At 40.4% G+C, this 12456-nt stretch overlaps 1 protein-coding gene across 3 annotated transcripts in view; it reads left to right on the forward strand.

Moving 5' to 3' along the window:
• Positions 1-12456, forward strand: part of spata20 (spermatogenesis associated 20) — a 45380-nt gene that overhangs the window by 3975 nt on the left and 28949 nt on the right. For all 3 annotated transcript variants that reach the window (XM_042396838.1, XM_042396839.1, XM_042396841.1), the window contains exons 9-13: positions 272-346; positions 2210-2422; positions 2734-2926; positions 4779-4947; positions 11346-11554. In XM_042396838.1, the coding sequence (XP_042252772.1) occupies positions 272-346; positions 2210-2422; positions 2734-2926; positions 4779-4947; positions 11346-11554 (859 nt within the window). The remainder of the gene's footprint in view (positions 1-271; positions 347-2209; positions 2423-2733; positions 2927-4778; positions 4948-11345; positions 11555-12456) is intronic.

The raw sequence follows: 12456 nt of genomic DNA on the forward strand, positions 1-12456 counted from the left end.
AGTTCATGAGTGTATGCTGGCCTGACCTGTTTTTCAGAGTGGACAAAGACCAAAAAACAAAAAGTTAATCAGGACACATGCATGCAGGCAAACTCAAATACACATACATGCTTGTGTTTAATGAGGTTATAGAGGCTACCTCAGCATTTGTATCGGATGCTGCAATTAATATTCTGCATATAGATCACATGACAGTATCTTAAAGGTTATGTTAAGTTTGAATCGTGACTCTAAGCAGGTGTGTGCTATGTATTTTTTTTTTCTCTTCCAGGTATCAGGTGAGCAGTTGTTTGCAGATGTGGCTAAGGACATACTGGTCTATGTCTCCAGAGACCTGAGTGACAAGGTGAATCATCTACAGCCTTGTTGGTGCTTCTGTATGTGTGTATGTGTGCATGCTTTTGTGCTACTGGTCTTACTGGAGACCAGAGGCGTGTTTTATAAAGCGAGTTTACTATGTAAGCAATGCTCATTATCAGGATATTCTGTTTCATAAAGGAGGTTTAAATAAGTCTATCATGGAAACTTATCCCTTCAGACTAGCCTAACCTTTCAGGTTTAGCTTCACTTCAGACTTAATAAGTGTTGCAATCAATCTGTTAGACTGAAACACAATGTTTTCTTTACTGCTGCCCTGTGAAAATGATCAATTAGGCGAGTATGTAAAATTTGCCACATTTGGACATGGGCTGCACTTATTGTGTAGGTAAAATCTCAGTTAATATTTTTCAGTCAAAAGTATACGTACAGTATTCCAGTTAACATAAGTTTTAAAGCAAAAAACAACTTTCACCCAGGCTAAACCTTTGTTATTGTGAAAAGCCTCACATTAGGGATCCTAGGTGCTTTGAAGCAAGAACACTTACAGCACCCAGTAGGTTTGGTGGTTTGTTAAGCATTCTGAAGGTGTAGAATGGTCGTTGCGATTAGATTTAGGCCGGGGTGAGGTGTGGGTTATAGTTTGTGTTAATTTAGTGTTGGGGAATGCGCGTTGGCAATGGAAGATTAATAAAAGTAGAGCAATACAAACCGTGGCCTGCTGTCACAGCATCTGTATCCTCTGCTGACAAAGCACGAACATTAACTGTAAATTCCACCAGGAGATAATAAATGTGTGCAAGCCCGTGTGTGTGCGCGCGCATGCACGTCTTTGTGTTCATACATCCTCGAGGGCAAGGGGTGGGACCTGACAAATAGCCTCTTAAACCCTTGCTCTCCTCTAAGGGTCAACCCCTTTTTTTCCTTTTGATTAATGAGTTAACAGCAGGGAACGGGGCACACAATTAAAACCACACTCGCTGTAATCATCATATTCTTCAAGATTTATTATGTAATTATACACTAATGAATTAACACCAGAAAGGTAATTTACTATAGACTGTATGTTTCTTTTGTGCTACAATGACTGGGATCTTCACTCACTGAGGTAGAATCTCCGAATTCTCACGCATGACTGTAAAGATATTGTACCTGGGGCAGGCCCCTGAGAGAAGACTTACATGACACGCTGTATAGTCAGGTTCTTTTAAAGGTATTGATAGATTCATTGATTCCTGTCAGAATGTAATTTCAAGACTTTAAATGATATTTGTGTAAGCCCAAAGAGAGGGCATTCATGAGTGACATTGTGTACACAGTTCTCAGACCCTTGGAAGGTGTTAATTGATGAATGGATTACTGTCAGATTGGTCGTTTCAGGTCTTAATTTGAGATTCAGATGGTTTCTGGTGAGCTGTTTGGTGAAAAACAGTCCTGTAATGAAGATTTCTGAGTCTTCTTGACCTGTGGTTGTTTTCATCTTTTTGGTGTCAGTTGTAAAACGCTTCATATATTTCACTTTAACTCATCACCCGCTGAAAATCTTGTTTGTGCTGACCTCCAAACCTCTCACCTTGCTTCAGTGATGTACAGATGTACTCTATGGTGTGTGAGCCTATGTATAGGAGACACTGGTCTTTTTTGAACCAAGAAAACCTTGACTATTGCGTTTTGTGACAACTTTCACAATCATGTGCATGTTCTCGGATAGTTATCCATCATAATTCACGCACCATGTGACTGCACCGACTGCTTACTGTGAAATCTGAAGGCTGCTGCATATACCGTACATAGCTCATAAGTCCTATACTTATCTCATATCAGCTTGCTAATGAATAGCAGTTCTCACTCTCCGTCCACCTCCTCCATTCTCGTCTATTCCCTAAAACAGTCTGGGGGCTTCTACAGTGCAGAGGATGCAGACTCTGTCCCAGCATCAGGGGGACCAGAGAAGCGTGAGGGGGCTTTCTGCGTCTGGACAGCCTCAGAAGTTCGGGAGCTTCTGCCAGATGTGGTGGAGGGCGCCACTGGATCTGCCACACAGGCGGACATCTTCATGCACCACTATGGGGTCAAGGAGCAAGGCAACGTTGATCTAGAACAGGTGGGCTTGGTTGTACTGCATTGTGTGTATAAATATATATAATTTTATTTTTATATCACGTGTAGCCACTGCGTCCCTTGCTGGGATTGGATGGAGCGACACTTATAAAAATGAAGTGCAACTATACTGAGATTACAGTATTTATATGATCAGATACATCAAAATGTTTACACAATGATAAACTTACTTTTTATTTAATTCAAATAGCTTTTTAAGTTGTTAAAGCTTGTCCATTACGGTACTAACATCACAGCTGTTGCAGTCAGTATGAGCTCATGTCTGTGAACACCCTCTGTACTGTGTGTTGCCAGGACCCCCACGGGGAGCTGCAGGGCCAGAATGTGCTGATCGTGCGTTATTCAGTGGAGTTAACGGCTGCTCGCTTTGGCATCAGTGTCGGGAAAGTCAACGAGCTGCTGGCCTCCGCTAGAGGCAAAATGGCAGAAGTGAGGAAGAGTCGGCCACGCCCACATCTGGACACCAAGATGTTGGCCTCCTGGAACGGTAAAGTCTAGTTAACACACAAGTTTATAACTCAGCAATAAGACTGTTTTGTTAATATCGTCTTCCTCATCACTGACAACAGTCAGATTAAGCGTATGTGTGAGCGTATAGTGAGTGTATCTTTATGTGTCAGTTGATTTGGTGGCAGATTTTTACACATTGCCTCAGTATCACTATTGTGTGAGATGAAATTAACCCTTTGCACCCCAGGGATGCAATTTGTGTCAAAATCCGTACCCCTTAATCTCAAAATCATTTTTCTGTCAAACTGGAAGACGTAGACATCATACACTGTAAAAATGAACAGAACCTACACTTTACAAAGATGGTTCCATGATCTGTTAAGGATAAGCAACTTAGAAATCAATGAAAAAACACATTTACAATACATTTTTTCACTTTACAAAGACTCACAATGTCCCATCGACATGGTTCTTATGTCCCTGGATCCAGTGATACTGTTTGAATAGCCCAAAATCACAAATGTGTCTAAAAGGGCTTTACCAGTACTGTACAACATACAACACCCTCTGTTCAGGGCCTCCCTCTTTAAGGACAGACAGACATGCAAATGACAGAATGACAATATTAGGTAAACATATTGTAAACATTTCGGATACAAAGATGTATTTCTTTGGGATAAAGGCAGATTAATATAATAAGATGATAATAATAATAATAATAATAATAATAATACATTTAATTTGTACAGCACTTTTCATTTACAGTGAAACTCAAAGTTGCCTGTGTGACGTGCTGTCACTGATTGGGTGTCACACACTTTCATCTTGTGCTCCATGACAAATAAACGCAGATATATTGTAGTGCTCCTCTACTGAGCTTGTACATAAGGAGGTGTGTCCCTTAATTAAAATACACATTTTTTTAAAGTTGAAAAACCTTTATCTGACATGTATTTATAATAACAAATTAAACATTTGCGCTTTTATTTAACTTTTTCAACTGCTTCACTGCCACTGATTCTTGTTGGACTTAATTATTTCAGGCCCAAAACAACCATAGCCCATTAAACTGGTTGATTGATTTATAGTGGTCCACATCAGGTGTTAGTGTCGACCCCCTCTGACCTGCTTAAGTAACTGACTAGCTTGTGCTTCTTCATCTTTATATCAGAACAAACTGTTCTTGACTCTGACTAGTCAAGGGACTAAAAAAAAGCAAATAAAAAAGACATCATAAACAAAGTATACTGGACTTTGACAGTTGACAATCAGATTGATACATACAAACATTATACACACATTATGTGCAGTATGAAATGTGTGCAGATTATTATAGAGACGCTAGTTGTCACTTTTCATTTGTGTGATGCCAATTTGGACACTCCTCAACATTGTTTGGACAGCACATTGTCTCAGATGTGATTAATTACAAGAACAAAAAGAAAACCACACATACACCCACAAATTTAGCTCCCTGGGCTGACGTCTCTAGACAGAGTGTGTTAGTGAGGTAATGAGGCTCTGCGATCCCGAGAACTTTCCAATTAGACACAAGACTCTCCTTCTCCTCTCTAATGAAGAAACCCTTCCATTAATCACCTGTCCTCCGCTGCAACACTTTGAAGACCAGGCTGCGCACTCACCAGGCTTTGATACACTACATGAAAGAGGAATGGAGGGAAAGGAGGAAGGAATTGATGTAGAGAGGGAAGAGAGAAGAAGGAAACTTCAAAGAGTGGGGAAAAAAATAACTAAGCTGGGACTGTCGTGTGTCTACACTTTGGTACCTCAGCGGAGAGAGGACATGATATTTTAAGCTGAGTAACAGTCATTTTACACCTAATCAGCCCACCAGAACCGCCACCATCATCATTTCTTTGCTCTCTCAGGTCTGATGCTGTCGGCCTATGCTCGTGTTGGAGCCGTGCTGGGGGACAAGGCCTTGCTGGAGAGGGCGGAACAGGCTGGCAACTTCCTTAAACAGCACCTATGGGACGCTGAGCGACAGACCATCCTCCGATCCTGTTACCGTGGAGACAAAATGGAAGTGGAACAGATGTAAGAGAGAGTTTTGATAAATCCTTGAGAGTTGAAGGAGAGTCCCCACACCATGAGAACCAGTGTTTTGGTCACAGAATAATGGATAATTTGCCCCCAAAAGTAAATTATAATGCATTGTAATGATCTTGGGATTTTCACTCTTGCTTTGTTGGATGAAGATAGACCTGGTTTCTCCTTGTGAAAGACATGATTGTAGGTTTAATTTGTTCATCTTTTCTACTGATGGACAGGATTGGTTTATGATGTTGTCAGCAGCCCTGGAGCTGGTGGGGAATGAGTATTCAGACTCAGTTAAAGACAGATCAGAGAGGTTTAAGCAACTTGGCTCTTCCAGAAGGCCTCCAGCTGTTAAACCCTGGCATACTGGCACTGTCCAAACACTACATCATAAAATCAACATAAAATGACACAAATAAAGTACAATAATTGTTTTACAAATATTCCTGACCAGATAATGAGAGGAAAAGACTAATGACTGATGGATTTTCTTTTATTTTCGTGTCATGCAGACAAAGTGCCCAACCCTCATGGGTTTACAAGACACCAGAATTACAGTTGCAGTGGTCAGACATTTCATTACATTTCATTCCATTACAAAATTACAGATTATTATACAGCTCGGTCTTCAACAAAATATTCTTCCTTCTCTCCCAAGCTTGGCAAATAAAATCTGCAACAAAAAAGGTTCCCTCACATCCCTTAACGTCCTCGTAGACAGGACAGTAAAACAAAAAATGAACCTCATTCTCAATTTCACCTAGCTCTGTCTGTCCTAACAAAGTCTGTCTTCCTCTGGAGTGGCATTAAAACTGCCAGTCTCTATGGCTACTGGCAATGTTCCTGAACATAACTGTGCACATTGGAATCTTTGTCTTTTGTTTAAATTATACTTTACTCAAGGTTCTACACTGTAGCTATTCTTTATGAGACAATAAGTGTCATTTTTATTTATCCCATATATCAACAGACCATTTTTCTTTATACATGGGAAACATTTTACTCCTAATCTCCAGAATATCACAAAGTAACCTGTTCTGGAGAATGATTGACAAATATTTCAAAGAAAATAAGGATTTCAACTCATTTGCCCAGGGATGATCATACAAAATGTCCAAATTAAACATATTTTAGTGAATCCCTGATCAGACATCTTCTCAAGTCTAATCAAACTTAACAATGTATATCTAGCACAATAATCAGGGAATTAGCATTAAGGTTTAGGAAGTAATGTTTCAAATTCTGTAAGGGTGTGTTTTCACTTTAAGCACAGAGCAATGAGTAACTGTTTATATGCAAACAGGAAACAGGGCTATTGGGACAAATCAGATTAGGGAAGGAAATCAGACATCATGTTCACATGCGCAGCAATAACTTTGTTACTGTAAAACCTGCATTTACATGCACCAGTCAGTAATTACATTTCTCCCCTACCCTCTATAATCTGTATATTTGAAACAAGATTGGCAATATTTTAAATAGATTATAGAAGCCTGTCGAATGACTTATGATGTTGAAGCTTGAGGAGTTTTTTCTGGTCAGAGCTGTTTGACTGACAGCACAGTGAGAAGACAGGCTCTGTAGTGGAAGAATACATCGTTTTTACTTGCTGTGTCCATGTCTTATTACAAATAGTTTCCCAATCAACTATGAAAATGAAATTATTTAGTTACTTAATTATTGTTTTGGTTGAACTAAACATGGCCGATAAATCAGGTTTGTCCAATAGAGATTGAGCTGTAGTAACAAAATATTTTTCAATCCCCCTATATATACACATACACACAGTCTCTTGTTGAATGTATAGCACTACACCAGGTGTCCTTGCTCTGTTAGCCAGCTCCGTGCCCTACTTACTGTAAATGAGTGAGTTTGAAATGCTACCAAATCAGCAGAAAAAATATGCCAGGGGTACCACAGCACACACAATGAAATGAAACACACACAATTTTAAACATGTGCATGAACACACACACACTCGTGCCTAAACACTCTGGCCTTGTTCCAAGGCTTCTGTCTCATTCATAATTGTCCAATTGAAGGTGGTGTCAGCATTGAGAATGCTTACCAAGGCCCTTTTCTCAAGCCCGGTTTAGTTTACATACGTGGGTGAATCACTCTGTCATGCCAGGCACATACAGGCTGTGGACTAATTTACCAGGAGGAATGGTTGGTGCTGAGACTAACTGGGTTAATAGGCTGTTGAAGAGCTGATGCCATACGTTTTCTGTGGCTCTTGCCTGGCACTTGATGATTTAGAGTTTTACTACTGACTGTCCTTAGGGAGGACTGAGAATGGGAACACTGAAACAGTGGCAAGGCCCTGGTGGGCCACTGATGATGGTGACTCATTATTACTTGATTTTTGTTCATATGCAGTCTTTTCCTGTGGGGTTTTACACTGTATTTACAAGGTATCAGTCAACACTGTGGAAGAGCCAGGGCTTCAACCTGCTCTGAACGCGTCATCTGCAGCGTTTTTTTTCTATCTCGCTGAAGAGCTGACGTGGACTTGTTGTGCATGCCCACAAATGGCCGTCCATTCCATGGCCTTGGTTGCTGTAGTTGTTCCATGGGTTGTTCACATTGTCCACTCATATTTTGGATTGGAATTTATCTCAAACATATACGGATGTCTTTGAGAAGTTGACATTTTAAGTAAAGAACGAGAAAAAGAAAAAAGAAATATTCAACTACTATAGTTTGTTTCATGGGTTGTTGATTTATCCTCCTGAGTGGCTGGAAGTTGGCTGTGATGCAGCTTCAGGAAGCTGACCAATCAGAACAGAGTGGCTCATCAGGAGGGACGCCTTAAAGAGACAGGAGCTAAAGGGCCTGTTTCAGAGGCTCAACTGAGGGGCTGCATAAAGGGTCAGTATGAGATAAATAAGGAGTTTTTTGAGGTGTAAATCATGCAATATATTCCAGTAAAGATTAAAAATGTAAACCTAAAAATGTGATTAATATGTCCCCTTTAAACTGTTTTATCAGACAGTATCTAAAAATCCAACGGTCAACTAAACTGATTCCCAAAACTGAGCCCAAGCTGTGTCCTAATGATGTAGAAAGCATCCTATTTTGTTACACTTTCCTGCTTCACACTCGGAGGCATTTCTTCAAAACACTGCCTTCGGGGTGTATGTTGTGGTCTGTAGAGAGATAATGTGAGTGGTTTGAGAAAAGAGATAAAGCAAATGTATAAAAGAAAGCAGAGGATAAAGTATGCAGGATGCCAGATGGTGTACAAAGAGCAATTGGATGTGAAACAGGAATGTGAGAGGGCTCTACAGAGCGTCGCAGCAAAACAAACACCAGTAACATTTCCTGATTAATGAGTCAAACTGGGAAATCTTTCTTGTTTCTCTGTATTTGGTCTTTCTTTCTGTTGCTCTCCGCTATTATTTTTCTCTGTGACATTATTATGTGTTATTTCATATACATAATGGCACAGTGTAGTGCGTTAAAGGTACACTCTGTTGCAAGAGCGAGTATATTAAATTATTCTGTAATATAAAGGTCACTGCTGTTGTAAGAATGATGGGGCTCAGTGTGTTTATGTGACCCATATCGCCCCAATAGGTTTCTACCTCTGAGGCTCATTCAGAGGGAAGTGAAGAAGCGGGTGTATGAGGGAACCATTATGAAGCTATTATTGTTAAACTGTCTCTGAGTGCTATGATACGGTGGACTGACAAGGTGTTTTATCTCTGCTCTCAGGGAAGTGACTCATTTAACGTCCACAATTGAAGGGGTGAATAAAAAAAGGCTGTTGAGTATTTTGGAAAGGCTTTTAGATCTTAGTGTTTGTGTGTGTCGGTGAGGCCGCCTCGAGGTCTTGTCATCCCTAAGGCTGGAGTCACCTCAGCCAGATGACATGTCGCTGTGCGAAAGAGGGGTATTCTCGTAAACAAAATGCAATTTGATGCAGTTGGTGAGCTCAAGGTTGGGAGTTTGTTACTGTGGGTGGAAGGACGTGGCAGGGGTACCAATGACCTGTCAGTTTTGATGATATGATAATATGAGACGAGTGTGATGAGATATGTAGATTTGAGAAGTTTTGCTCGTGGGGGAATAATCATTAAAACTGTAGCGCAGATCATATTGGATTGAAAAGTCCATAGATATTAGTGTGCTGGCCTACTCCTCTATTGAAAACCTGTTTAAAAATGGTGGCCGAAATAAAAGTTACAGCTGATTTTCAGTTGCATATTACTGGGGTCTTATTATTATAGTTTGGCCATCATTCCTACTGTATCTGTACTAATAAGATTGTACTCACCAAGCAATGTTTACTAAGGCAACATTGCCAATAAAAAGTCCAACAGGGCAATAAGCATGAGCAGTCAAATAAGCAGACAGGTTTTAAAGTAATAGTTCAACATTTTGGAAATACGCTCATTCGATTTCTTGTGGAGAGTTAGATTAGAAGATCAATACTACTCTTATGTCTGTACAGTAAATAGATATGAAGCTCCAGCTAGCTAGCTTAGCTTTGCATAAAGACTGGAAACAATGTTGAAACGGTTAGCCTGCCTCTGTCTGAGAGTAAAAAAGAAACCCAATAACAGTATATGAGACAATCTTTTTTTTTTTTTTTTTTTGCAAAAATGAATACACAACATAAATGTATTTGATGAGTATCCTTAAAGTTAGCTTACAAAGAGAGTACTCGTCCGATTCTGCTTTGTACTTCTATAACGTCGTCGGGCTTGCGATTGGAAAGTTTAAAACAATATAATTTTGAGGCAACAGAACCAGTCATTTTTATTCCTCACATTGTTCTTGTCAAATCATGGCACCTACATTACCCACTAGGAAACTTAAGTCAACTGCTGACAGATCGGTCAGAGATCGGCCGCTGATGCTATTAGCGGCTAACGTAGCCTGGAGCTAGTAGCCTTAAGCAGAGATTAGCAGCGGGCTACAGAGGTCTGGTAACCTCACTTCTTTCTGACTCTATGCACCATTTTTTTCATTTTCAAAATTCTAGTCTTCAGCACTCTCCGACGCTGACTCAAGTGACATAATTTAAAGTAATTTATCAGACTTCACGCAGCTCTCTCTGGAGACACATAAGGCTTTATACAGTTTTTTTCAAAAATGCAGTAGTACTGCCCAGCACCTGGCTTTAACAGACTTTAATGGCCAAGTTCCTGTATAAGAAACCAGAATTTTTCGTTTACGATGTCTGTAGGTAGTTACCCTTTGCTACTTGTTGTTTTATGAACTCTGGACTCTAAAATTTGCCATGATGTCAAATTATAAACATTCTCCTCTCATTTGGCTTCATATCTAACCTGGCCCTTTCCTGACCAGTGTAAGAGTGCTCTCTGTCTCCCTTAGAGTTATGACTCAACCTCTTTCTGTCTGTTTGTCTGGGAGAGATAGGCCTAGTTGTGACTCCTCATCTCCCTGTGACCTCTCAAAGTCCTCATGCACTTCATATCCTTCAAAGTCCTGTTTTCAGCCTCTTGACCACCCCTTGCAGTCTCAAATCCCTCCGTCCACCAGCCTCCCCTGACGCAGCGCTATCTGGCCTCCTGTCACCGTCCATTCCCCTACACTCACCCAGACAGGGTGTCATTGTGGGAATCGGAGGGAGAATGCGGTGTGGGAGCTCAGAGGGGGCTCCGTGCTGGGGTGTGGCTCCAGTATTTGGAAGTGTGGTTGGAAACAGGGAAGCAGATGGAGGTGGGGTAGTGGATTTTTGGCTAGAGGTGAGGATTGAGTGAGGGTTTCAAAGTGAAGTAGAGTAAGTAGAGATGAAAAAAGGATGTGGGATTGAAATTTGAGAAGGAGTAAAGGTTACATAAAAGAGGATAGAGAGAAGGGGATGGAGAGACAGATGAAGGGAGAGGTGGCACACTGATGCTAGTAGGACGTGGGATGGTCTCACTGTGATCAGATTTGTCTAATTACTGTCCTGCTTCACTTGAAACTTCAAAGACTGTGTGTGTACAGCTCTTTGTGCATGTAGAAATGGCTCAGATGCCTTCTATGACAAGTTCAGAGACGAAGGCAGATGAGCAATTTCACATAGAGAAAAAAAATATCCTTTTGGAGATTACACACAGCCTGCTGTTTGTAGCAAAATGTAGCCAAATAATTGTGCCAAATAATTCCTTCAGGCTCTTTGTAGACTCAATTTAAAGCCGGTTCTTCCAAGTGTCTATAGTGTCTTGATAGAAACCACCTCTTGATCTTCTTCAGAAACTAAACTAGCATTTGATGTATAATGATGTGGGAGGAAAAACAAGAAACTGATCTTGTTCATTAGCACTGACCCATCTCAACACTTGACATCCATCTCCAAATAAATTTTTAATGAAAAAAGGCCTCATTCTCGCTCTTTTTCTCTCATCTGATTTTAATTTCCCTTCTTCCTCTGTATTCTCCAGATCTCCGCCTATTTCTGGCTTCCTGGATGATTATTCCTTCATCATTTGTGGCTTGCTGGACCTGTATGAGGCCACGTTGCAGACTGATTGGCTGAAGTGGGCAGAGGAGCTGCAGGTCAGGCAGGACGAGCTGTTCTGGGATGAGCAGGGTGGAGGTTACTTCTGCAGTGATCCCAGTGACAGCACTGTGCTGCTGCAGCTCAAAGAAGGTGAGGGATGGATAACAGAGAGCCCTTCTCGTATCAACAGCCTAGATCTTGAAACAAAAATACTTTTCTCATGACACCAATGAGATAAACTACCCAGGTACTGGAAGTTTACCTCCAGTGGGACTGTGTTTTATGTTACTTGCCTGTATCATTATAGTACCACATTTCAGTATCCAACAACCTTACATGTGACATGCCTTAACATCGTGATGTGAGGGACATGAAGTATGTCACAGTCTAGCCTGGCTAACTAGTGAAATTACATAGTTTGACACAGTTGTCTATTTTTTTCTTTGCTTTAAAGTGATTTTTTTCTATTTAAACCCTCTAATAAGCCGTTCTGAACTTCCTGGAGAGTTGTGACTGCCTGGAATTTAAGGTAGGGAATGCGATTGGATTGTATCAGTGCTATCCTCAGATGTCACAAATTCATCATTATTTCTATTACTGAAAGCCACCAGAACTCTCACCTTATAGTTTTATTATTTTTTTATTATTAAATCTTCCAGTATAATTATTAGGGTTTTATCAGGGTTTTATTACCTTTTTATAAGTGTCGCCAATTAGGTATGATTGATTAAATCACATCATCAGTCATGATCATTTGAAAAGGCAAACTCTTCATACAAATAAGACACAGACTCTACAGCCAGGCTAAAGGCTCTGTGAGGCTGCACTTTAGCAGGTCTTTGAGCTAAATGCTAATGTCAGCATGCTGACGTGCTCCCAATGATGATGTTAACATGCTGATGTTTAGCAGGTAATGTTTACCATGTTCACAATTTTATTATAGCATGCTAACATGTGCTAATTAGCACTAAGCAGAAAGTACAGCTGAGGCTGATGGGAATTAGTTTTTCAGGTATTTGGTCACAAATCAAAATATTGGACAAATTGAAATT

The sequence above is a fragment of the Thunnus maccoyii genome, chromosome 20, assembly GCF_910596095.1.
Source record: "Thunnus maccoyii chromosome 20, fThuMac1.1, whole genome shotgun sequence".
Lineage (NCBI taxonomy): Eukaryota > Metazoa > Chordata > Actinopteri > Scombriformes > Scombridae > Thunnus > Thunnus maccoyii.